Genomic DNA, 25666 nt, shown 5'->3' on the forward strand with positions numbered 1-25666 from the left:
AAAATAACGAACCAAAGCATAAAAAAAATGCAGCGTAGGAGCGCCTTAAGTCGAAAAACAACTCTTCTTATTCTGTTTGTGCAGCGGCTCGTTATGCCATGATGAAGGTAATCCATAACAGAATGCCTTCTTGGATCCTTGTGGACACACACAAGCTTTAATAAGAATAGATTTGTATCACTGCTCCAGGAGCTCAATAGCCACATTGTATGCTGAAGGATTTCTACTTTGGCTGGGACTGGAACAAATGGGTGGCCTGAAAATAGCATCCAGGTTCTGCTCATAAGCCATTGATGCAAAAGATCCTCCGCTGCACTGCTGCTTTTATTCACTGTTTATCTAATAACAATTTCCCCTCCTTTCTTTTCGGCCATGGTTATTAGTTTGTTTGCAATTTACTGGTACAGCCCGCCCCGTAAATACCTCTCATTCTGAGCTCAGGGTATTACAATTTCCTTGCTGCCAAGGTTAAGCGAGCAGGACTAATTGAATCGTGCATTTCTTCTTATGATTTATGTTGGAACGGGGGTAGATTCAGAGGCTTGATCTGCTATAATCTCTCTCATTACGGGAGATGTAAGAGGAGACCATTGTCCGGCTTGATTTAAAACGTCTGCAAATCTCTCATAACCACTTTGATTCTGCACTGGTCGATTGTTCTGTTCGGCTGCCAGCTGGACTCTTTGCCAGATAAGGTGAACAATACACACAAAAACCCACAAACTCATTAAAATGCCGCCGTTTTTTTTTTAGGGTAAAACAGAACCATAACAGCAAAGATCAAATGATGTGAGCCTCAAGTTGGCTGCTGTCTTGACGTATACCCTCTTCATAACACAACGTGACTCCTCTCCTTCATCCTGCACACTAATGGTTCTGTCCATTTCATAAGGGTGCAAGTATTCCTCTGATTTACTATGCAGGCTCCTCTCCAAGACTTCTGACTCACTTTCCATGTTTGCCGTGGTTCACCTTGCCCCCCCCCCCCCGTATTATGACCTGTCCAAACATCCCGTTTTACTGGAAATGTTTTTGGAGTTTGGAAATGTCACCTTTAGCTATGTATCTATTAGTGTTACATTGGCAGTTAGCATGTTCCTAATTCATGCAATTATAATTAGCATAAAGAAATAGTTCATGGGGAAAGACTTTGCTTTCTTGCCAAAAGACAAAATGAGAAGGATGGCAGCTCTCATATTTATTTTGTAAATGAAAGGCTACAGCCAGCAACTGGTTAGCTTAGCATACATATTGGAGACAGCTAGCCTGGTTCTTTCCAATGGTGGTAAAAATGAACCTAAAACAAATGAATACACAAATAGAAAAATCAGTTTGATGTCCGTTAGTTGCGTTCTCCAGGTAATGAATAGATTATTTCAAGGTTGCAGTGCGCACAATGGGCTTTAATGACACAAGAGTCATGAATATATCCTACCCAGGTGTCCACTAAAACCATCGTCCTTTATCCGTCTTCTGAGGGGCTCAGTCAGGGTTAAGTGTTTCGCTCAAGGGAACTTTGAAATAAGAAAGTTAGGGGAGAGGAGAGAGTTTCTCATTTACTTTCTCCACACATTCTGTATTTTCACGGACAGTCTGGGGATTTAAATTGACAGCCTTCAGTTTATAAACCTGCATTCGATCAGTTTTCTCTAAAACTCCTGTAATGTCAGGGGAAAACTTCTTTTAAATATTTATAAAAACTGCTTTTATGAATACTATATGTACTTGCAAGGCTGTTTATTTCAAAGCAGCTAATGACTTTAGTTTTGAGGACAAAGCCGGTTGTTAGCATGCTGGTATTTGCAGCTTCTTTGTTAAACCCTTCAGGATCAAACGGTAATAAAAACAATGTGTCCTGATGAAGAGCTGGGCCCCCTCCCCAGCTTTACTGTGGCCCTCCAACCACCTGAAACTACAGGTCAGGATTATAAACTGTCCCTGGAGGATGAGGCCCCCACCCCCCCACTTCTTTAACCTTTGACTTGGTCAGTTTGACTGACACTCGGAGAGGAAACATGATGCGGAGGTGCTTGGCCCGAACGCTTTCATTACTCTCTTTGTTGTCCTTTCTTGGGAACTTTAAGAGATTGTATAAAATCTCCTCCGGTTATTCCTCATGCGGCTTTGTGTTTCCGTGCCTGGCATTTCTCCGTTGATCTCCATCCGAGTGTATGATTTGATTTGCATTTTTCTTACACAAACTCAATGCCATCATTTTGATTTAATCTAACAATCTTATTATCTTATTAAGTCCCAAACATTTTTGGTTAATACAATTACACTCATGCTTTTGTCCATATTACGTTAGGCTTTCTCAATGTTTTGGTTATATTTGCATGGTGGTGTGTGCCATGTGTTTGATGTGCATGACAGCAGCGGACCGCTATTCAGGGTCTTTGCGGATTGTTTAACTCACACGTATTCCTTTTCTAGTAAAGATACAGATCTAAGATTGATACGCTTTTATATCTGTCTGTTAAAGTCACAGTGAAACAGCATTTAGAGTGTCTTAAGCTCCTGTAAAGTGACATATTTATAATTGTAAAAGTAAAATACAATGAGATACGATTAAATATAAAACTTTGGACAGAGACAGGATAGCTTTTATCCTATATTTCCAGCCATGCTAAGCTGTCTGCATGCTGTAGCTTCATGCTCACCTTACATCTAACTCTCTGCAAGAAAGCAAATAAGCTTATTCCCCTAAAAGTAGATCAGTTCTGCACTTAAGCGGTAATGTGTGCAGGATTGTACCATTTCCGTGGAACAATTTACTGCATTTAAATCACCAACAAGGTAAAAAGAGTGAATTAACTTTTATACCTGTTTTATAAAGGTCCCCTGACTGAATGCAGCAGAATTGCTTTTACACCACGTACTGCAGTAAAAATGAACAAGGTGTATATAAAGCCTGTTGTTGTCGGCTATGACTCAGCTCCGGAGGTCTTGCTTGGAACTGCGATTGCTTTGTGAAAAAGATTGCCCTCATTAAGAGGAATTAATGGCTCACAAAAGCTAGGAAAGGTGCAGTGGTTTGTGTTTTTTTAAAAGGAAACACTGACAGAGTCTAGAAAAACAGAGGCTTTGTTGATTTACAGGAAATTGTGGCTTTCCCTAGCAATTAATTTGCACTGTAGCTGCATGTTTTTTCTTCTTGTGGATCTATATTTTCTTACAAGCCATAGTGGCAACAATTACCATACTCTGTGGTCTGTAATATTTTCTAATAAGAGTGTTTCATTTTGATTTCGTCATCTTGGGGATGTCTTTTGGAAACTGGAGGATGGATGCACTTCCCTGACAGCTTTGAAGAGGGGTTTCCTGGGTTTGGGAAAATAAACGTTGAGCTGGCAGACTCTCCGCTGACAGCTGGATAGCGACACTTTATTTGCGTTTCCACTCATGAAGGACTTGGAGACACAGAGCTCATCTGCAATGCTTTTAAGGAAGCCATGAAATTCGGTATTTAAGTCACTTTATCAGGGATTTGCGATATTACGGCAAACGTAATGTCTGTTTTAGACATGCGTGCAGACATATAGGCGTTTTCCCTTTTATCCTGCCAGCGCTTTCACAAAGTGTGCATGTTATATAGGTTCTAGAGAGGCAGACGATCCGTTGTACTGATATCCAGATGCTGCGTGTGGTAACTGTACACCTACCTGTCCTACTGGAGCATCCACCTCGCATCTCAGCCTGTCAGCACCCGCTGGTCTGCGGAGATGAGGCCTTCTCAGGCTGGACTTTATACTCACAGATAATACCACAGCTGATGTGACATACTGCTCCATTGTTCTACGGTTTTCCGTCGTGCTGAATCGAGAAATTGGACTGTATTTTCTTCATCCTGTTCCCAGCAGAGGGCTAAATTGGAACTCATCTTTAGTGCGGGCAGTTTTGAGAGTTCAGTGGAGCATTTTAATTTTGATGAAATTCTATTTTCAGACTTAAATTACATCAGTCCCGCTCGCTCTTTCATCTGAAATGATAAAAAGATCCCCTTGCTGTCATTTCATGTCAATTGCTGGAGTGAAACAACCGTAACATCTGCCCAGACTTGAGTTTTATATGAACAGTGAATTCAACAACTTCACGCAGCAGACTCAAAAACTCTCCGCTCCAGACTCTCTGCTTTCCAATTTGCTCTTAAACCCTTCATCCCTCTATTCTATTCTGCCCCCCCCCACCATAGCAGCCTCTCGATCATATATTCTCCTCTGCTGTTGACAAGATAGGGTATCTATGACATAAGAGCCTCTCCCCGTCACGCTTGCATGCTCAAACTGTTGCAGGAATAATCCAGCATAGGCCATGCAGTGCTCCAGTAAACACCAGCCTCAGACCACCAATGCTGGCTGATAGGTTAAAAGATAGTGAAAGTGAAGCCCTTTAGAGCTGTGGGGATGAAATATAGCTAAGTGTATGAGAAAAAACAATACTGCACCCACAACCACAGAGGCCAGATCAAAGGGGAAGGAAACCTCGGTGAAATTGCAGTTTGGCAAACTCAAAGCAATGTCAGTATATAGTTTTAGTTTAGATCAAATGTCTTCTAAAAGCTTTTTGTGGTGTCTTACCGTGCAGACAGTTGTTTTGTTCCATTTGTCGAGGTTTTGAGATATCTGATTTTGGGATTTGTGCCTCCAAGAATTTTGTTTGTGCATTAAAAGCAAAACTTTAAAACCACTGAAAATGTGGCATCAAATAACATAAAATAGTCATAATTTAGTAAGCATCTAAAAACAGTGGTTTTCTAAAGTTCAATAAAAACATATTCATCACTTTTTCAGGAGTTTAACATCAACTCCATGTCGTCTTGGATTTTAGAATCAAGCCTTTTCTTTTTCCCATAGTCAAGTATATCATTTATAAATCAGAGTTTATTTAATATTTTAAGAATGGAAAACATGAATTTGTAAGCATTATGTGACACCAATCAAAAGGAAATGTACAAAGAAAGTGCAAATGATATTATATGAAAATACATGGTATGTGTTCTGCCTAATCCCCAAAAAGTACCAGATATATAGCATTTTAAGACAGTGTTTCTTTAGGTGTAGCAACAGTGTTGGATGATGGTTATTCGGGCAGAGTACCAGCTTATTGAAATATTTCAGGAGTGTAATAACATTTTCCACTTGAGTGCAGTCGGCTTTCCTCCAGTGACTTCATCTTGGTTGAGGAACTGCAACGACTGTCCTTGAGTAGTCTGGGGCCCTGTGGTCCATGTTATATTGCCCTGCGTGGCTAAATCCATCTGCACACGCACCACAGACACGTAGCACACTGCGCTATGGCTCATACATCCCTGCTGGTGATAAGGTCAGCCAGCAGTGATGTCATTCGTTAGCAGCAGGTATTGGGTTACACATGATTTCAATGTGACATCCAATATCCACAGAAGTCTTAAACACTGATCAAGAATTTCACTTGAACTTGAACAAGAGAGGGCTCATTTGATGCCAACCATGCACTGTATGTCCCATTTGACTTTTGGCCTCTCGCTTGACAATTTCTTCCAGTGACCAAAAATGCTTCTGCAACTATTTCAGTTATGCATCACCGCAGTGCACGTACACGGGTCTATGTAATACTATTCATGTCACCATCAGTATGCTCGGTACAATATTCGCCAAACACACACCCATGGTCGGCTTCTAAATCATCTTCTGGCTGGAGTCATATCGCCATGTGTCTTCATGTGCCATTGGGTCACATTTTAAAAGGATTCTTCCAGCATAAACGATCAAATGAAGTACAACATTTCGACACACTAGTTTCATTTGCTGCCATCTGCATCTCAGTTATTCAAGGTCTAATTAGAGATATTGATTGACTACCAGTACTCAGGTCAGAAGCTTAAATCAGTCACTGACTGCAGCTAATCAATGTGCGCTAGGTTATGGCTGAGGTTGCTTTCTCCGCCGTGTGTATTTGCTGAGTGGATTAATTAGCTGCTCTTCCTGGCTCTTCTTCAGTGTTCAGTCAGATTCCACAAATCACACCTGCAATGAGACCTTCATCTATCAGTTGCGGATGTTTCTGTTTCAGATAATAGCATGCGTCCATCTTTGACTGGTGGAGGTCGATGGTTCAATGCGATGTGACCTGTGACTGTTGGCTATAGCTGGCCAAGCCGAGCTGGGCTCACCTTGGTGTTTCCCGCTTTAATTTGAAAGGTCACCTATTATGCAAAATCCACTTGTTCATGTCTTTTATACATAAATATGTGTCCCCTCTGTGTAAAGAGATTCTGAAAGTTTCAGGAAAAAAGATTCGCTCACTTTTTGTCCTGATCCATTTATATAAAAATGGGCTGATCAGATTTTGGCCACTTAATGATGTCATAACGATTGGCTTGTGTAACCATTAGCCAATAACCAACCAAGGTAACCCCCCCTGCCACACCTTATCACCTGAATCTCCTCCTAGAGCACCATTGTGTTCTTTTTAACCAATCATCTCGCATCTAAAGTAAAAGACAGAGAATCAGCACTTTTGAAACAGGGCTGAAACAGAGGGGATTATGGGATGCTACAATGATCTGTTTGGTGTTTCAGATAAACACTTCAGAGACATGTTGTATATATATCTGAGACCTATAATATATTGATGAAAAACAGTATAATAGGGGACCTTTAAGACATGATATTGTTGGATTGTACTGAAATGATTAAATATGAAAAAGTAACCCAAAAGTAACACTCACTTGCATGCGAGCGTAGGTTATGTCCTCAGTCTGCAGCGAGGCTCTCTGATAGAGCCGTCAGAATGGCTGCCGGTGCCAATTTGACTTGCAGCAGAAAGCGATGGGACTTGGCCGATCGATTGGCTTATTACTGACCTCCCCTCGTCAAGGAGTGTGTTCTGCCTCCATCACGACCGCAGTCAGTACTGCGGGAGGATAATTGCAGTGTGTAGCTCACGGGGTGGGTCTCAAGTATCCCAGCACTGTGTCTGCTGCCAGAGGAAAACACATTGATCTCTGAAGGTGATGAAAAGGCTCTCTCAAAGGCCCTGCTTCCTCCTCAGCAGCGGTCCAGCCTTGACACTGAACCGGAGCAAAAGCGCAGATGATCCATGCCTGCCTGCCAGCCATAGTCGTATCCATGCCATTCGTCTCCTACAAGTGTTTGTGTTTGACTACAGAAAAGCTGATGATTTTACAGTCCTGTGTGTTTGATTGGGTTTGTGTCTAAGTGTAAACCACTGCAGGACTGTAACTCAATCAATGCAGAGGCTCTTGAATGCAAACACACTTGAATTTTCTGCAATTAGTGCAACACTGAGCAACTCTTTTTTTACTTTGCTGGATGCATTTTTAATACTGTGTTAATGGGGCCTGCAGCGACGGACAAATTCCTTGCATCGTAATGGATCGACTCGCTGTTTAATGAACTGATAACTGGCATCTGGACAAACGCAGAGCAGGACCCGACCAACACACACACACGCGCACGCGCACACAAAATCAGAGATGGGTGGAATGAATGAATTTAAAGCTGATAGCAACCTCTGACCACTGTACACACACAGAGGCTCTTGCAGAAAGTAAGCATCATTAATTCTTTTTTTAAATCAGTTGCCGCTCTCTACATTGTAATGAATGCTGCTTCGTGTAATTAGTTTCAGACTCGTGTCGGGTGATGTCTCTGGACTTTCTGACATTAACACGTGTCCTGATGGTACTGTGAATTAGTTTCAACGTTATCATAATGATAGCAGCGCTTCATTATATAATAACGCTGTCTTCTCATGATGTGTTGTAATTGAAAACTGCAGAAGGGAGTTTCATCAGAGTCTGTGGAGCAGGCGTCTCTGTTCATTACCTCTCGTGACTGTTTGTTATATTTCATTTAGCCCCTAATCAGCGAGATGTCTTTCTTTACAGCTGTTGTATAAATCAAACTGTAAATTCCCAGCTAACTAATCATACTCTCCCGAGTGCCAACGTAAACACATGTCAATCTACGTATGTTTTTATTACAGGTAAATAAAAATAGCTTTTTTGGGAGTTTCATATTATTCACAAAATGGAAAATCAGCAGACGCAGTGTACGTTGAAAATACTGTACAAGATATTTAGTGGTGAAGAAATGGAGAGCACTAAAAGAGTATAAAAACTGTCTTTACTGGGCAACAGAATAAATATAGTCGGGAAGAATTATTTAGGAAATGGCTATAATCATCCTATTTATTCAGGAAATGGTTACATTACAGTAAAGTGCAGTTTGAAATAAAGATAATGAAGATATATGTCACGGTATCAGGGAATAATTTGAATGACCCTTTTCCTGTAGACCCTTGTTTCTCTAGGTCAGGTTGGGAATCAAATGTGTGTTTTCTATAGTCAAAGCAGACGTCTTAATTCAACACTATGCAAGTAGCTTAGTCTTTACAGGTTTACAGACCATTATGTCTTATAATCTATCATTTCTTTTGTGCTTGCAAGAAAAATAACCTGCACAGCATGGCTCCTATTTAAAAGCACTCAGAGAACCACTGGCAGAGTTTATAATAGGGTTCCTCTTTTGAAATTGCTCGACATTACTTGCTAACCATGCTGTAGTCTGCTCCCTGTATCAGATTCCTGAAATGTGGAAAGTTACCTCCAATTTCCACCAGTTGAACTTCCATTGACACGATGTGTTGCTGTCTTTTAAGTGCATCTCAAACATCCATAAATCTCATGTTTGCATTGAGAAAACAAATCATCCTAGAAAGTGTGTGCTGGTGCTTTTGTAGGACCCTTCAGTTGACCTTTTCTTAAAGAATAGACAACCATTGAACATAATTTGTTATTTTCTTATGGTAAATAAGCACATCAAAAAGGCCAAGTGAACTAGAGCAACTGGTCATGTTACCAACATTTAGAGAGCGATGTGGAAATGCAAGTGCAAGCCCAGACTTGATATTAGAGAAGATCTGCTTTTTGTCTCTTAAAGACAAAGGGTTTGAGGAAGTACGGGATTAGTTAAAGTAGTGAAGGTCAGTCCGAGTACTTCCTCTCGGTCGGTCACAAGTTCAAGGGGACTTTCCTTTTTCACTCAACAATACGCATGACTGATAACCTCAAGAGGAGTTTAAATCTTGTGGAGACACAGTCCAGATCTTCATCTCGTTGTGCTATTATCTCTTGACTTCCTAAAGTCTTGAATTGGGTGTTTGTGCGGGAGACACACAGTAGCAGCTTGTGTAACCTCAAAGACCTCAGAAGTAGGTGGAGTAATTCTATAAAGCATACATAATCGAAGTAAATGCGCTTAATCAGGAGCACACAACTTCTTTTTAAATGGGATAATAATTCCTTATGCAGGGAAAGTTGGGATTTTAGCCTTTGCAGACCATTTACATGCACTAAAACCTATATAACACACTGCAGGAAAGGGAAAACCCCAAAAAGCATAAAAGAGCTTCTTTGATTCGTTTAAAAAGATAACACAGTATGATTTAAAGTCAGTTGTAACACCTGAACTAACATGTTCAACGTTTATCAAAGCTAGTTAGCAAGCATACACAGAGGATGAATGGTTGAAAGCTAAGTAACCGGTTTATATTTCAGACAGACAACTATAAGTAATACATTAACGGTTGAAGTAAATGCCAGTGTATTGCGTCACGTAATCTGTCACGGTATAACCAGAGAGACAATTGTGAAATGTATTTTTAAATACCGTGCAGAAGCTCAGTGGATCACAACCTTTTTTCTTTTTTTTTTTTTTACAATCGGAGTTCTTTAAATCTTGAGGGGAGTAATATAGCAGGCATGACATTTTATGAGAAGAATATTTTCCCTCCATAATCCAGTTGAATAAGCGCACATATTCCAAAGTCATTGTGCTGGAGCAGCTCCCTGTGTTCGCTGCTAGATTTTGCAATTCACATTTTGACAACAATACAAATGCGCTCAAAGATGACGAGAGCGGTGACATTTACGGATGAGGCAAATTGTAAAATGGTGGTCCAATTTCCATTTTTCCCCTTCGACAGTGGACCCACTGTTCCATGAATTGGCATTTTATGTATTGATTTATTCATTGTCATGCAGGGTAATAGGGATCTTGGATCTAAATTGTTGTGCTGTGCCAGACGTCTCCGCAAAAATGTACTTGTAAAGTAACAAATGATTGCTCGGTAGGGAGCCAGCTTTTGTGCAGCTTTAGTTCCGCCGACCTGGATACCAAAGTGTTTCCAGGTTTAATAAACTCATCCATCCATGTTGTGGGATCAAATGGACTATATTAAAGTCCGTTTTGACTAAATCTTCCTAAATCCTTGGGATGCTTGTAAGGAAATTGATCATCAGATTTATAAATACAAGTTTCAGTCAACCAAGGCTCCAAGTGTGAGATGGCCAAGAATACTGTATCCTATCAATTTGATATACTGGAGACAGACAGAGATCAAATTGAAGAGAGACCTTTTTTTCAACTGTGAAGCTGATATTACTTCTACATGGAAGCAATCACAACAACTGGATAATAAGAAAGCAAGTTATTTTATATAAACAATTGAAAATAGAAGAAATTGCTCTATTAGGCCTTCTCCAAAATAGCTGCAGAACTTTGTAAGCACTACATCATCCAAAGACTTCAAGCGTTGTGTTTACACCATGAAAAGAAACTGCTATTGGAAGTGTGGACCAATATGACATTTCTGACAAACATTCACACTGGGCATTGTATCTATATGACTCGTATAAAAACAGTATGGTAAGCGTGTGATGCTTTTGAGATCCTTGAAATTGGCTGGTTGTTTACATTTCAGCATGACAGAGAGGGAAAATAGTTTTAAAAATAACCGTGGACATTTTTTATTATTCAAACATGATTCTTTTTTTACGTTTGGCACTATGATGATCTAAACTAGCAGGTTTTTTCTTGCATGGTCCGTAGAAGCCTCTTGGGTTCAAAATGTGTTTTTGTATAAGTAATACGCACACTGCAACACTGTGTCCCTTAATAAACACCATTAACATATTTGAATCATCACTCAACAACAAAAATTACACTCTGCTGAAAGATTACAAGAACTCGGAGAGCTGAGACACAAAACAATTTTCTCAAGTTACACGTGTCATCTGATATCTTAAAATGGGATAATGCAACATTTATCTCACTTGCAGAAAACATCTGAATGTATTCACTCTACGTAAAGTGGCATTGGGGTTTTCTGAGGAGTCTAAAGCCAATTCTCCTAAAACCTGATTTATGTTTGAGTTTGGAGCTGGTACCCAGTTTGCTGTTTTTGGCATTGCTTCCTTCTGAGGAATAGCTTTATTACGCTGCGAGAGAGTGGTCTGATTATGTATATCTAGCTCTGAAACAATGCTTGTATTGTAAATGAGTCAATCTGAGGCTGGTTCACTTGAAACTGATTCATTTGGAGGAAAAAGATAAATGGAGCAGATGTGCAGCTCTGTTAGCTGTTCAGGGCAAATCAATGGCTGATGGATAGTGGTAAAATGCAATTGTATCTCAAATGGAAGTATAAACAGAAAGTTTATCATGTCCAGCAATGCGTAACTTAAAAATAATGTTGCAAAACTAGCTTCCCAAAAACAAATACAGCCATGGCTTGAAAACAGCGTGTTTCACAATGCTGCCAATACCATGGGATTCTTTCCTGTCAGGCAACATTAAAATTACTATTTTTATCAGTGTTTGAGGTTAGAAAACATTCTGCGGGATGTAAAAAATCTCATGCTGTTTTACTGTTTCTGAATAGGAATACATTTTGAAATGGAAAGCAATGTGCTGATGGTTTCATGCTGCTCTGACAGCTAACCTGGTGCCATTCACATCACAATCTCTTACCATCATATGAATGGATGCTATAACGATGTTTGATGGGTCGTAGTATTAGAGTAGTAGGACCATTTTCAATCATATTTCATATCTCTGACCTCCACTGGTGATGGGCAATATGATAATTATACATAATATTTTGGTGGTAGTTGTAGAAAAGTCAGCAAATCCAAAGTCAGTATGACTCATCGTCTGGGGACCCTGATTGTCTTTACAAAAGTTCCTGACAATCCTTAAATAGTTGTGGAGATTACACAATCCGGATGCTCAAAATAACACAAATTCAAAACACATCACCACAGGGGCCATTTTGATTTGTCTGACCTAGAACTTTGTCCAACCAAATGTCTGAATGAACATCAAGTTCACTTTGATTTATTTCACTCGCAGACCGGAAAGCTGTTGAAAAGGTTGAAAAGGATTGTTCATACTTGCTGACCCTCATCATGGAAATTCCTGCCACATTTTTTTCTGAAACCACTGTTCCATGACCGTACTTGGGATGCTGTGAGAAAAAATAGCAGGCCAAATAAAATGTATTTGAGTAAGAGAGATGTTTTGTGTTGACGGGCAGCTGAAGTTCTCTCAGTACTTCACAGCCTAGTTTGAGTTTCATTTGATTTAAGATCAGGGTCCTCTCGATTGGTTGAAAAACATCCGAAAGCTTCTTTTAATCGGCCCTGATAGACTATAAGTTATTCTCACTTGTCTTATAGACTGAAACATTTTTGTTGGACTGCTTTCAGTTTGTTTATATGGGAATCTATCCTTACAGTCTATAATCAGAATATAAATATTATGATGAATATTGTGACTCACGATGATATCTGAGAATAATGGTAGATATTTGTGTGTGGACCGCAAACTCCCATATGGGGAGTGTTTGCTCAGCAGCTGTCAAAAAACACACCACCAAAATCAGGAGTAACGTCACACAGAATCTTCCTCTAAAAGTGTCATTTCAAAGCAAGCTATGATTAAGTGGCTGCCAAGTGCAGGAGACCTCTTATGTTTCTTAAAAAAAAACCTAAAAAACAAACTTATGGATGTGAAATCAAGTAAAGTGAGAGTTAAGCTCCACCTGTGGTTACATACTTCAAACTGAGCCTGGACCCTCGCTGGCAGCGCCTGACATTATCCTGGAAACCGTCCAATAGGAGCAGAGTTGGAGCCAAATAGTGAGATCAAATTGAGGGCTAAGCATCATACAAAGAGTTGTGCAACACCATCCTGCTTTTTGCACCCGAGTAAGGCATCTGTAGTGTACTAATGCAGCCAAAACGTATTAAAATGCAGTGCTCTTTTTATTTTACAATTTTCTTTTATTCCATTCCCTTACAGAGAGGTGTTTTCACAGAGAAAGGCAGGCACGTGTGTTCTATTGTACTTTTTTTTAGCGCTGTATGAAAGTCACATCCTAGGCAATTATTGGCATTCTCATCACACACTTTTTTTGCAGTTCTGTAATTATCTCGAACAACGACAATATGCTTTTCTTTGGCGCTACCGGTGTCAAAAGAGTCTTCAAAGCGATTTGCATAATAACTCTTTACAGTATTGTTGCCGCCTGAAATGGGATCTGGATATTTCCTGTGATGCAGAACCACACAGGGGAGAATGTTCTCTCGTTATATTAACTTGAGTCGTTTTGATCCCGACAGCTCCTTTTATGTTCATCTGAGAGAGAAATGTTCCTTCCTACATATTATCCATTCCGTTGCAAGTTGACAAGTCCTCCTGAAATGTACTTCTGTGTAATCATAAGAGCCACCCTTTTAATTTCCAGCCAGTCGAAAAGTCATGGCTTTACCCTTTGGACTAAATTGTGAATGGACACGCTTTTTTCTTTGGGCGGAGAGCAAACAAAATGCCAATGCCTGAAAAATTGTTTCCAGCTGCAAACCTCAGGGAAAGACTGAATGCATTGCTGAGAGGGAGAGGTCGTTTTGGGCGAGATGCTCCCAATTTCCAAACTGAGAGCTACCTGCTTACAATGCGTCGCAGTCAAGTCGTCAACATGTAAAAGCTGACAAAGCGTGTAATTGTTTTACTCACCCAGCTGAGCTTTACCACATTGATAGTGTTGACAGGAAAATGGCAAACAGGAAAACACTGTCTAGATAAACAAATAAAAAAAGCAGGGCATCCGTGGTGAAAGGAAACCCTGAAAAAAAGAAACAGGAATGACAGAATGAAACGTACTTCTGTGTGCTTTCTTTTAACAGCTCGGGTTATGTGAAGTCTAAATACTTAATGAACCCTGAGATTTCCAGGTGTTTGTTGTCCAAACATATTTTTCAGTGGCTTTTCCTCATCCGTCTGTGAGAATACTCGAGGAAACTTATGAAACTTATACAAACAGATAATTAAATGACTGACTAAAATGTATTATATTCTTCTTTTTCTTGTTGCAGGACCTCCGGGAAAGCGAGGAAGAAGAGGCCGCAACGGAGAAAATGGTATGCACATTTGTGTGTGTTTCTGTGTGTGTGTCCAAGTCTCAATCCAGAAACATTGAAGGAATAATTCAGGAGGACATCAGCAAATCATACAGTTACAATCATGTAAAAGTACACTGTATATCTCTGGAGGCCAAAATAGGTTATGGATGTGTAATTTGTGGCCTGGTGGTTTTCAGTGTGTTCACCCGGATTGTTTCAGCTTCAGCCTCACTAGATACACTAGATTTCCACAGTAAAGCTGGGAGAAGCGGTGGGGTTCAGGAATCGAAGTCTTTGAGTATCTTTGAGAAGGACAAGTGAGAACATGTTTTATTGGCAAAGAGCTGCATCTAATCTCAGTCTACTCATGGTGAAAGTGCACCAGAGCCAACACTTTAGAACTACCTCTATAGAAAGACATTCGAGGGACAGGGCAAAGCAAGTTCCTCATGTTAAGTGAGGTGGAGTAGTAATGGAGCGCTTTGGTTCCACAACCTGAGGAACTGAAAAACAAACATGTGTCTAAGGGGCTAAGAAACTTTGATTTACTGTACCACCAAAGTGAGGTGCTTCTTTGTAAAGGTCCCTTATTGTAGAAAAGTAAAATTACATGTATTTTTATATTATAAGCAGGTCTAGGTGCTACTATACAAACACTGTGAAAGTATAAAAAACCCTTAATCCATTGAGAATTGTACTATACTGTATGCAGCCCATATTTAGAAGATGTTCTATTAAAGGGGCTGTGAGGATGAGCTTAAGGTTACATACTGTATATAGACCAAAATCACAAATATAAACCTACTAATAGGCATTTGTTTTCCTTTTAAAGTCACAGAAATCCTGTATTTGAGTATCAATCACTTCCTTGTTTTTTTTATTTGGCCAAAACTCTTCTTCTATAATCATGTTGTGGCCATGTTTAGCCTTTTTATGATGTGGATCATCGTCGGTGGCTCTGTTCGTTCCTTTTTCCCATTAAATAATACTCCAATAATCCAATGTATGACTCGAAAGCCGAGGAAGATGGCAACAAAAAGAGAAATAAAATGACAAATAGACAACAGTTGAATGATGTGGTCGGCTGCATATCTGAAATACCGCCAGCCTTTGTTTATACAGTGCTTAACTTTCCAATAAACATCCAGCATGCCAGCATATTTCAAATGGCACCATTGGGCAGAGACCATTTTGTTTCTCTCTCTCTGGTCAGCCAGAGTAAATGTAGAGAATGTGAATGGCTTCCTCTTGACAAATGTATTCCGAACAAGCAAGCAATCATAATCCACTCATAATGTCCGCACTGAAGGGGAGACAATGGGGAACAATTGGGATGCCAGGCTTTACCTTTCTGAATAATAACCCAGATTACAGCACTAAACAAAGCTGGAGTGATGTTTACTAAAGTAGCCTTTTATTTGCATGTCCACTGGTTACCTTCAAAAACATTCAAGGATTTTAAAGTCTTTGGTCCTTGAATGGAATTTCAAATGTGGGCACTTTAAATGCTCTGAAAGTGATTCTGAATATTGGCATGTAATTATAGCTCAGTTAGTTCTGCTACATTTCATGTTTGGCTATGAAAAACAATATTCTGTGTGAAACATTCAGGAGTGTTTACAATAACAATTATGATGCTGCTTTTAAAAGCAAAGCGTCAAATTGTGTTTACTCCCAAAAAAGTAGAGACATTATTTATTCGTCTGAAAATGCAGTCGTTGACAGGAACGGTGTGTTGCGTTCTGCACTGTAAGCCTTCTGCAGATCCAATTTCCCTCTTTTAAGTTCTCAACAGCGGTGGATGTTGAAGGGAAGCATATTTAATTCATGTTTCGCTTTAACCAGAAGTTAGGAAGCCGCAGTGAGTTTCCCACACATTCATGGTGAGGTGTTTTGCAGTTTACTCATCTACAAAGGCTAAGGGAAGCTCTCACCTAGACTTGGCTGCAACTGACAGAAAGAACAAATAGGAAAAAGACACCATGATGTTTACCTATGTATTAAATAATGAATGGGATACTTCATTAGGATGTCTTGGCTAACGTATGGAAAGGGAAAGTGTGGCGAGACAGTTTAGGGTGAAAAGAGTGAAAGCAACCCTCTCAAACTCTTCAATGCTGGGAAGAGTTTCCTCCCATATTTCCTTATGTTCCCTGCCTTCATTAAAGGACGAATTGATGCTACAAATGTGCCGGTTGAGTAATTTAACCTTACAGTGGTGCAGCAGTCATCTGTGAAGAGAAGTATCTCTCATCTTGCAACACACGCCTGACTATCCTTCAACAGAGTAACTTTAAAAAGCCCAATTCACCTTCTCTCTAAACTTGATTTAATGTTGAGCATAATTATACTTTTCACCATGATGTTAGCAGACACAATACCCAATACAGGGCCTGTCCAGTGAGTTAGAGTGATCATGTGACTCTTATCAAAGGCAGGAGGGTGACAAACTGTGGAGGAAATGAAAAGAGGTGCCAGCGTGAGAACAAAAAAAGGGTGGATTATTTTACATTAAATCAGACTTTTTAATTTCACATGGATTATAGATCAACATTTAGTCTAACTAAAGCCATACAGTGTAAGAATATATACATTTAAAGGTGGCTATTATGTGCTTTGCAGCATATTGCAATTTTTTTATCACATAATCTCTTTGGTTTCCCATAATTGCTAGTTGAAAACTTTGTACCGAGCTATTCGACACAGTGGGACATTTTAAAAAGTGGAGCAGGTTTATTAAAAACTAAGTAGTCGACTGTTACTCAGCCATCCATAAAACAACGCTGCAGAAGTGCAGCCCAGCAAGCCTCAAACACACGGCTGCTTTAATGCTCCAGCTGCTGGAATGATTTGCACTTTTCCCTGGTCATGAAGAAGAACAGTTCAAGGACATAGGACTTGTAAAGCAAAAAAACCCGTTTTTTTCAGGGTTAAAGCAGCTGGGTACCTTTTTAATAAGAACCTAAAGACCTTAAATGATTTGCAGAGCCCTGAAGTGCGTTGCCACACAGTCCTTTGAGCAGCGGTAATTGGGGAAAAGACGAGTGTCACCTCACAAAAACGTGGGAGGACTTTTTAACGAGCGCACAACCCCTTGTCGTTGTGAAATTAGAGGAACTTGCAAAATGTAAAATGTGATCACCAGGCCTGGTGGCCATTGTTGGACGAACCGCATGGAAAATAAATAAGAAACTTTTGGCTGTTCAAAATCATTGGTAGAAATACAGGTTGGAATTTGGGAGTTAAAGTAGAATGTCTTGTATTCTGCAGTGAACACAATGTTGAAAAAGTCTTCATAAAAATGTTGCTTCCCAGGAAAATGTATCTCCTGATTTCCTAGTTATTTGAATAGTTGCTTTTAGTGTGAAGTGTGCTTCAATGATGGTCTGAGTGTTTGATTTCTAAAGTATTTCTTTCTTTTCTCTTTCAGGACCTCCTGTAAGTATACCTGCTTCTCTTCTTCTCCAACTTGTGATAGCAGTGTAAAGGTAACAACACCACCAGGAAACATGACTGCATAATGCTGTTACATTCAAGTAATCGCCCTTACTAGTTTTCTTGCAAAGTTATATAAAACACTTTTATGCCTGTATGTTAAATATATAGCCAGCAGCAGGCTCACTAGCATAAAGACAGGAAACAAAGGTAATCAAACCGGGCTGCCAGAACCTCTAAAGTCGCGTCGTAACAATGACTAACATGGTTAGGTTTTCAAAGGTTTTTCACTCACTCCACTTCGTACTGCAGCGCCTGACCTGAAATGATTACTACTGCCCCAAATGGGCATTTTATCTTGTACGTGTATTGTTTGTCAAAAACCATTTAAATATCAACCTTCTGAAGCTACTTCCATGCTAACAGGCTTCTTCTAATCCTTATGAGCCCATGTAATGAGCTGTTTTCCTCGTTTCTAGTCGTAATGCCAAGAAAAATTACTTAGTTTGACAAAAAAGAGAAAAAGCATAGTCCCCAAAATCATGAACTATTCCTTTTTTTAAAAAGTATCAAACTGTGGTTTTACAATAGATGTAAAAGACATCTGATTATGACAAATTAGCTCCCTGTTGTACCACACATTCTGACTCTATTATTAAAATAATCTCTTCATCCCTGCCTCCACCTAATAGGGACCCTTGTCCCTGTCATTTGGACAGTCTGGTTTCTAATATCCTCGGTACCAGCCTCCGAATTATCTCACCTCATCACATTGCCGGTCATCACAGATTCACTCCCTTCAACAGATGGAAAACTTCGGTTTCCTCCAAAGATGAAGACAAACCCATACGTACATAAGCACCGGGGATTGTGACAGTTCTTTGAATAACCGGGTCAAGCGGGCACTGTATGTGTGTGCGCTGTTAAAATTATTTATAGTCCAGAGGCAAGTATGATTGAATAGGTATAATAGCGTGTGCCGACTGAGCCGTAAAGTTGTAAGTTAATCCTCGGAGCCCCCCTTCAGACACTCGCTCCTGCAGTTCTGGGACGTAAGTAAGTGCAGGTGGTCTCACTTCTCAGGCCGTACATCTGACAAATAAAATCATTCTGCGAGATGTCTCAAGAGCCGACCGAAGCCGAGGAATGCTGTCTCTGAAATGTTGGACTTACCAGTAAATATAAAATAATATAAAAATATTTCTTTTGGTGCTTTTGGGATTGATCCTTTGGGTGAGACGTAGTAAATCTGTGCACAAACAGCAAGAACCTGACAATGTTCCAGTTGTGGCCAGCAAATCACTCTATGATGAAGTCATTATAGGAAGCAGAGGGTGCTGTAAATGTTTGCTCCAGGTCCTGGTTTTACCGTTGGAAAAGCAACCAGGTTTAAGCAACACAAAAAAAAAGGCTATAATTTACAGTACAGGCCATAAGAACTGACTACATTTCTAAAAACAGTCGACGATCTGACAATGACTCACACGATGGTCACCAAATCGATTTGCGAAATAAAACATCCTGTGCCAGATTCTTAAAAAAGACAGTTAAAAGTGATCTCATGTGGTTTTTCATTAGGTATGCCCACCCGGGGGATGGCAGGGGACACGCCGCTATGAATATTCAACAGTTCCCTCTGTAACTCTGGGAACACTGCGTAAATGGTAGACAGCCGTCTGCACCAAACAAACCGACCACTGCTGAAGCTATTACGAAACTTTGTGACTTAATCATTCCTCAGAGGCCGATTAATGGACAGGGAGAGGAAGAAACCAAAAGAAAGAAAAAAAGATCTGCTCAATCAAAACTCATCGGGAAATACTCAAGTTTGTGATCCGTAATGAGTCAGGGAAAAGTGATTTTCATTGTTTTTTTAGGCTTGTTTGTATTGGATCATGCGGTGAATGGCCAAATGATGTTTAGTTAGATATTTAGACATCCATTTATATTGGAAAACAGGTGATCTTTTTACTTTGTCATCCTTTACAAGAAGAGGTTTTTGCCTTTTCTTGTCAATAAAACAGGATACATGTTGAGTTGCTGTAGAGAAAGTTAGTAAAGTCTGTGAAATAACAGCTGAGGCAAACATCTTCTGCTCTTTTAAGGGAGACCAGTGTCAAAACATCAACCCCAAGCACCCACCACTGTGTGCGAACACCATTTAGCACCAATCAAGCATAAAACACCATCCCTGAGGCTGCACTGCAGTACTAACACCACCCGCCGACTGTATGCCGTACTAAATTAGAATTATACAGACAGAGAAAGAAACTATTATGCTTTGAAATCTGGTTGAAAGGAAGTGGAATTATTTGGTACAATGCTGTACTGTAAATATCAAACCCACTTCAGCGTACCACACAAACCAGGGTGGTTACAGTGCGGCACATAAGCGCTAAGAGTTCACTCATGTTAGCAATGAGCTTAGGGAAGGTTGTTGCGACCGTATCTCTATTTGACAAGTAGTTTCCTCCTCCCTGCTTCACAGGCTGAGGCTCCAGAGACGCAGGTTGAGGATGATCTGTCACAACGTATGAATTATGCAGCTGTGTAGCAGGGATTAGAGGCAATGTGGGGGTGAAGCAGAGGAGCTCAGACTCCCTCAACCCCTTCATCCTTCATCTGGTATGCACCGCAGCGCCACACCTGTTAATAAAACATATATTCCAGCTGGACTTTGATCACTTCTGCCCTACGGAAGTGGAGAAGACGCCAGTTTATCTAAAGTGAGACTCCTGAAGAAGGCCCCGGTGACCTTTGCATTTAAAGATATTGCAATGTTGTGGATTTGAAATTGGTAATAGTTCTTAACGGGTTCACATGAGAGCAGAGGATCACCGTGAGCTGCGAGTGGATCTATCTGACGTGACAGGGTTTTTTTTTTAAGCTCAAAAGGGCAGTGGTGCACGAAGCAAAGCCTACTGGCTCTAATATTGACGACATTTAAGAGTTTGACCTTTCCAGAGGTCAGTCCTCTGCTCACGCTGTGCCCATCAGCGGCACTTCTCTGTCAGCGGATGACGAGAGGCAGCGCTCAGGCCGAGGGAGCTTTACTCACACTGATGTGAAGCAGTCAATAAAGCACACAGGGAACTGTGGAAGGAGAATTAGCACAATATGAACGTGATGCTCGCAGTGGAGGAAAAAAAGCACGACAGCTTTTCAATTGAGAGGAATTTTCCTGCAACTCAGAACATCAAATGAGAAATGTCGAGCTGCCACTGTGCGGTTCTAATCGAATCAACAGAAGAAGTGAAAGAAATCCGTTACCAACTTTTTCAACTTTTCATTTTCAAGGACAAAAAAATGTGTGGGTCAGAAATTTGGTTATGGATTGTGCAGAAAAGAAATTGGACTCGATTTTTGGCTTTTTATGCATACCACTTGGTTAAAGCCATTTAAATATTTCCCCTCCTCAGGAATGAAGAGAGCCTTTCCCGACTGAGAATGTGAACGAATATCTCCTACATGTTACATTATCATCCACCTTTAACCAGTCACACTTTCCTCAGCGTCCCCTCTTCCCACAGCGTCCCCTCTTCCCACAAGATTATCCAACACATAGCGAGCACACACACACTCTCACAAACACATTCACACACATTAAAGTCATTTTATGCCGGCTAATTGTCATACACTGTGGATATGGGAACCAGATGCCATTCCCAAGTCAGTTTTCCAGTGTGGTTTTCTATCCCTGCCTAACCTCTGCGTCTAGATTCCCCCGACGTGCACCAGCCACTTGTGGTCGTCCGCTCCTGCCCACTCCGCTCTGATTACTCACATCCCTGTCCCCCATTAGTTTCCCGCCTCAAAAAAAAAAAGAATTCCCCCGAGGCCCAGTGTAGTATGATTGAGGGTTCCCATGCAGAACTAACATATGGAGGTGTGCGTATAGATATGTGTTTTTACTGGATGTGTTTTACTCTCTCTAAGGTCTGGGGATGTTTGAGAGTAGATTTAACTTCCAATGAAACCCACAGCAGGCTCACATTGCTAAATGTGTATTTTGCAGTTGTCAAAACACCTTTTCCACTCTTGGCTAGATTGATTATATTTGTGTATCTAGATAGGGCTTTAAAACTTTTGGGAGAGAGGTTAGCAGAAATGTTTACAGGGAATGAATGCTGGATTGTTTTTTATGTGTATGGATATTTTGTGCTTGATTTGTGGGATCTTGAGAGAGTAAACACCTGTACTTGTTGACGAGGCCTTCGTTTCAATATGAAGCATCACTCAACAGTGTGGAGTGTGTAGTTATAAGGGTTTAGTCCGTTATACCCTTTATTCTGGCCCTCCTCCCACTCTTGTGGTGAGCAGCACTCCTCACCTGCCCCCCCCTCTTAACTTACTCCTTCCCTGTCAACACTCGGTGCCTGAAGGATTGCTTTGGTTAACTTCCTGTGTACACACATGTTTATTAATATTGTGAGGCTGTGTGAGAAAACCGTGAGCCCCGTAAAGAAGAGGTTGTAAAAGCGGTAGTTGTTGGTCCCGCTCTCTGAGATGCCAGTGCTCCGGGGTGAGATGATTGGATCCATGTGGTACGAAACCCGGTTGCTGCCAGAACCGTTGGCCCCGGTTCTACAGCGAGGATATGAGCTCCGTTTGATGGATGATTTTCTGGACCTTAGATTCATAAACCAGGTCACTGTGCTGAAACATAATACAGCGAAGCCCAGACAGAGGTTACATGCAGATCCTCTGTTCCTGACTTTTTGCTTCTAGTTGGATTAAGCAGATTGCTTCATTGTAGCAGCAGCCCGCAGCCAAACCCACCAGAATTTCTTCGCTCATGTCAACAGCGGCTAAACCTTCGGACGGCGGCCAGCTCCTCGTCAGGCGAGCTCTGTCAAGCTCTCATCCATCATGTTTTATTCAATTATAAAAGAGCAGGGATGTGAAAATGGATATTCAGTGTCTTCTATGTAAGACAATGTATATTTAGGCTGACCAATGTGTTACCTTTTGAACTCCGCCTGGTTATTGCTTACGTAAATAACAGGATCTTTTGGAATAACAATGGCAATAGTTTTGTACTTCGATTCAATTTTTCAATAACATCATTACATCTGATGTCAAAGATGGTTTCACCAGCACTGCAAAGGGAAATTATAACTATAATAAAGTGTATTCCTGACCTTGAAAATAGTAGTTTGACACTGCTGAGTTTCGATGGCAAGCAAACAGAATTTAAAGATATGCTCTGTGGAGTTACTGATCAAAAACGTTCAGGGTCATCTATAGCTTTTACGAGATTCTCAAGGATCTCAAAGAATGGTCAAAATAGATATTTATTTACATAAATCTTTGCCTTACAATACTTAAATCTGTTTTCCATTATTGGTCTTATGAAAAGCAGCAGCAGTCATCTTCCGTAAATATTTGTTTTGCACAGGTTAAATGACGGTAACATAAAGATACATCTTGTTCTCAATTCATAATGAAAGACTAGCTAACAAAGGATAGGAAAATATAAATGTGCAATATTTTCACATCTTGATAATCGGCCACATGTGAAATGTGCCAGGATCATTTTATTGAGCATCATTCACTTCGTCTAATATGAAGTGAAGTAACTGACATTGTCAGATCTGAATGTCCATGCTGCTTGCGGGTTTGGCGCCAATTCCGTTTTCCTTTTTATATTTCCCTGTAGTCTTTTCCATATTTCTCCCCCCTTCTGTTTTAAAGGTGGCAGGGGGGGGTTCCTCCTTTTTGTTCTCATACCAACAGCTCAGTCAGGCCATTGCAGGAGATAGCGGTCATGGTTTGGCTGAGAACGAGAAGCTAGTCATGTATCAGGATAGAAAAAAAGCTTAATCCTGATCCAGTGGTCCACCATAAATTCGACAATATCATGCACGCAGGATGTTCTGGTACAAATCTTCTCATGGAGTTTGACATGAGTTTGCCCAGCGTTAAGCAGCAGAAGATGTGAGGCTTACCATCAATGCGATATGTGTCATTTTCAATAAGTGGATACAGGGCTTTTGCTTTGGGGCAACTGCATTCTGTTCATCATAACTCTTTTGACAGACGCATTTGGTCTTTTTCGAGTCAATTACGGGCACTTAAAATTAAATTAAAGAGGTTTTCTGAGAAATAATTCTTCCCACCCTTACAGTAAATGTGTAATCAAATCCAAAATGCACACATGTTTAGAGCACAGATCTTGGCTCCTTGTTGAAAGACTAAAATATTGGCTTGTTTGCTGAGCATAACACGAAAAGGTCAATACCACTCTCTGTGAATGTGACGCTACAGGGAGCTGCCAGTTAACTAGCAGCATGATGAGTGGAATCAGGGTAAAGGTGCTCTAAAGCCAACCAATCAATAATTTTATACGCAGTAGGGTAATTTATTCCCTTGATAGACAATGGGCGTTTTTGACCGCATAATAGCGTAATAGTACTTCCAGTTTTATAGTGTCTTTGGGTCGGTAGTGGACCGCCAAGAGGGAGACAGGAAGCTGTGATTTCTTTGAATAAACCCTCAAGACTTACCTGCTTTGATTGAATTGGGTCTTAATTAAAGGTAATTGAATGCTTTGGAACGTGAGTCAGAACTCAAATTTGCGTTGCAAGTGGCCTAAAGAACGATGTAATTGGAAAAACGGCCACTTTAATTAAGATTAGGTATCTTCCTTGGCCCACGATACATCCTTCCACCAATTTACATGTCATTCAAGCTACTAGTTGTTCGTAAATCGTGCAGAAAAACATACCAGGAAACCTAACTTATCGAACCATATTGGTAAGGGTAGTTAGTTTTGAGATATGAAAATGGCCTTTCAAGAATCCAGAGTAATCTAATTGTAAACGTGTTGCAGGTACGATAGATGTTCAACAAAGTAATGCACAGTGAGCAGGTTTGATCAAACAGAAGCACCTGCTGCTGGAGGGCTGCTTTTGAAAAAGAGCCAGAGCAGAAGCAGGAAAAAGGTGCTGATGAGAAACCTTCCTTAAGGCAGCCGCAAACCACGCAAACTGCACAGAATGCTCAACAAAAAGACACCCGCTGCAGTTTTACTGTAGCACAGTGTGCTGCTTTTTAAATAGTCTTTGCAAGAGAGCTGTTTAATAGTCTCCATAAAAGACACTCACTGTACTCGCTTAAAGCTTTTGGAAAGGCTCCGGTGGGTGCTGTCCGTCCAAGTGATGTGCAAATGATGGGCCGTATAATGAGCAGGTGCAGACTGTGTTGCCAAATCACTTCCACATGTTTTACGAGCAGATGGAACAGATAAATTACGTTTTTTTTTGCAAGACATAGTTAGTTGTGTTAAAAGCACTACTCCTTCCCTGTAGTATACATAGACAAACACTTCTGATTGTAGCCTTTGTATTCAAATCCCTCATTTATTCACATGATTATCAAAATCTTCTGTTAAAGAAACTATTTATAACGCATATCACTAGTTTAATGAAACTTACATGTCTGAATGGAGTCCTCAAATTTGACCCACTGCCCTTTTCTGTATGTGCCCCCCCCCCCCTCCAAACTGGGGAGGCCTAACCCTGAAAAATAAATATTTGTAGTCAGCTAATATTAATACATTTACATTTGGCCTTTTTATTTATAAGTAGGGTTAGGGTTGAAAATACAACTTTATCTGAAATGATGGGGTCCATCAAAAAGTGATAAATACAGATATCCCAGATCAAAAAAAGGCTCTTTTGATCTGTGACCACCTTGAATACATTTACATCCTCATTACAAAAATAGACATGCTTTATTTGCACATGGATTGTATCAAGTTTAACTGTGGCTTTACTAATCGTCTAACAATCTGGATTTATTTAAATGCTCAATCATGTCAAGCAGAGTTTTAATTTTTTCCACAAACTTCTGGTGCCCAGTCATTTGGCTCAGTCATTTGGTGTGCCAGCTATTTGTATTCCTCCATGCCAGATCAAATGTGTTAAGCTGGCTTGTGCACAACGCTGCAGTGGGTTTATTTATGCATTTCTTTGTTGCAGC

At 40.4% G+C, this 25666-nt stretch overlaps 1 protein-coding gene across 1 annotated transcript in view; it reads left to right on the forward strand.

The window, feature by feature from the left end:
* LOC117487794 (collagen alpha-1(XXV) chain) overlaps positions 1 to 25666 on the forward strand; it is a 137694-nt gene that overhangs the window by 57928 nt on the left and 54100 nt on the right. The window contains 2 exon segments of the mRNA XM_034136460.1: positions 14222 to 14266; positions 17679 to 17686. Of these exon segments, the coding sequence (XP_033992351.1) occupies positions 14222 to 14266; positions 17679 to 17686 (53 nt within the window).

This window comes from Trematomus bernacchii, unplaced genomic scaffold (assembly GCF_902827165.1).
Source record: "Trematomus bernacchii unplaced genomic scaffold, fTreBer1.1, whole genome shotgun sequence".
NCBI lineage: Eukaryota > Metazoa > Chordata > Actinopteri > Perciformes > Nototheniidae > Trematomus > Trematomus bernacchii.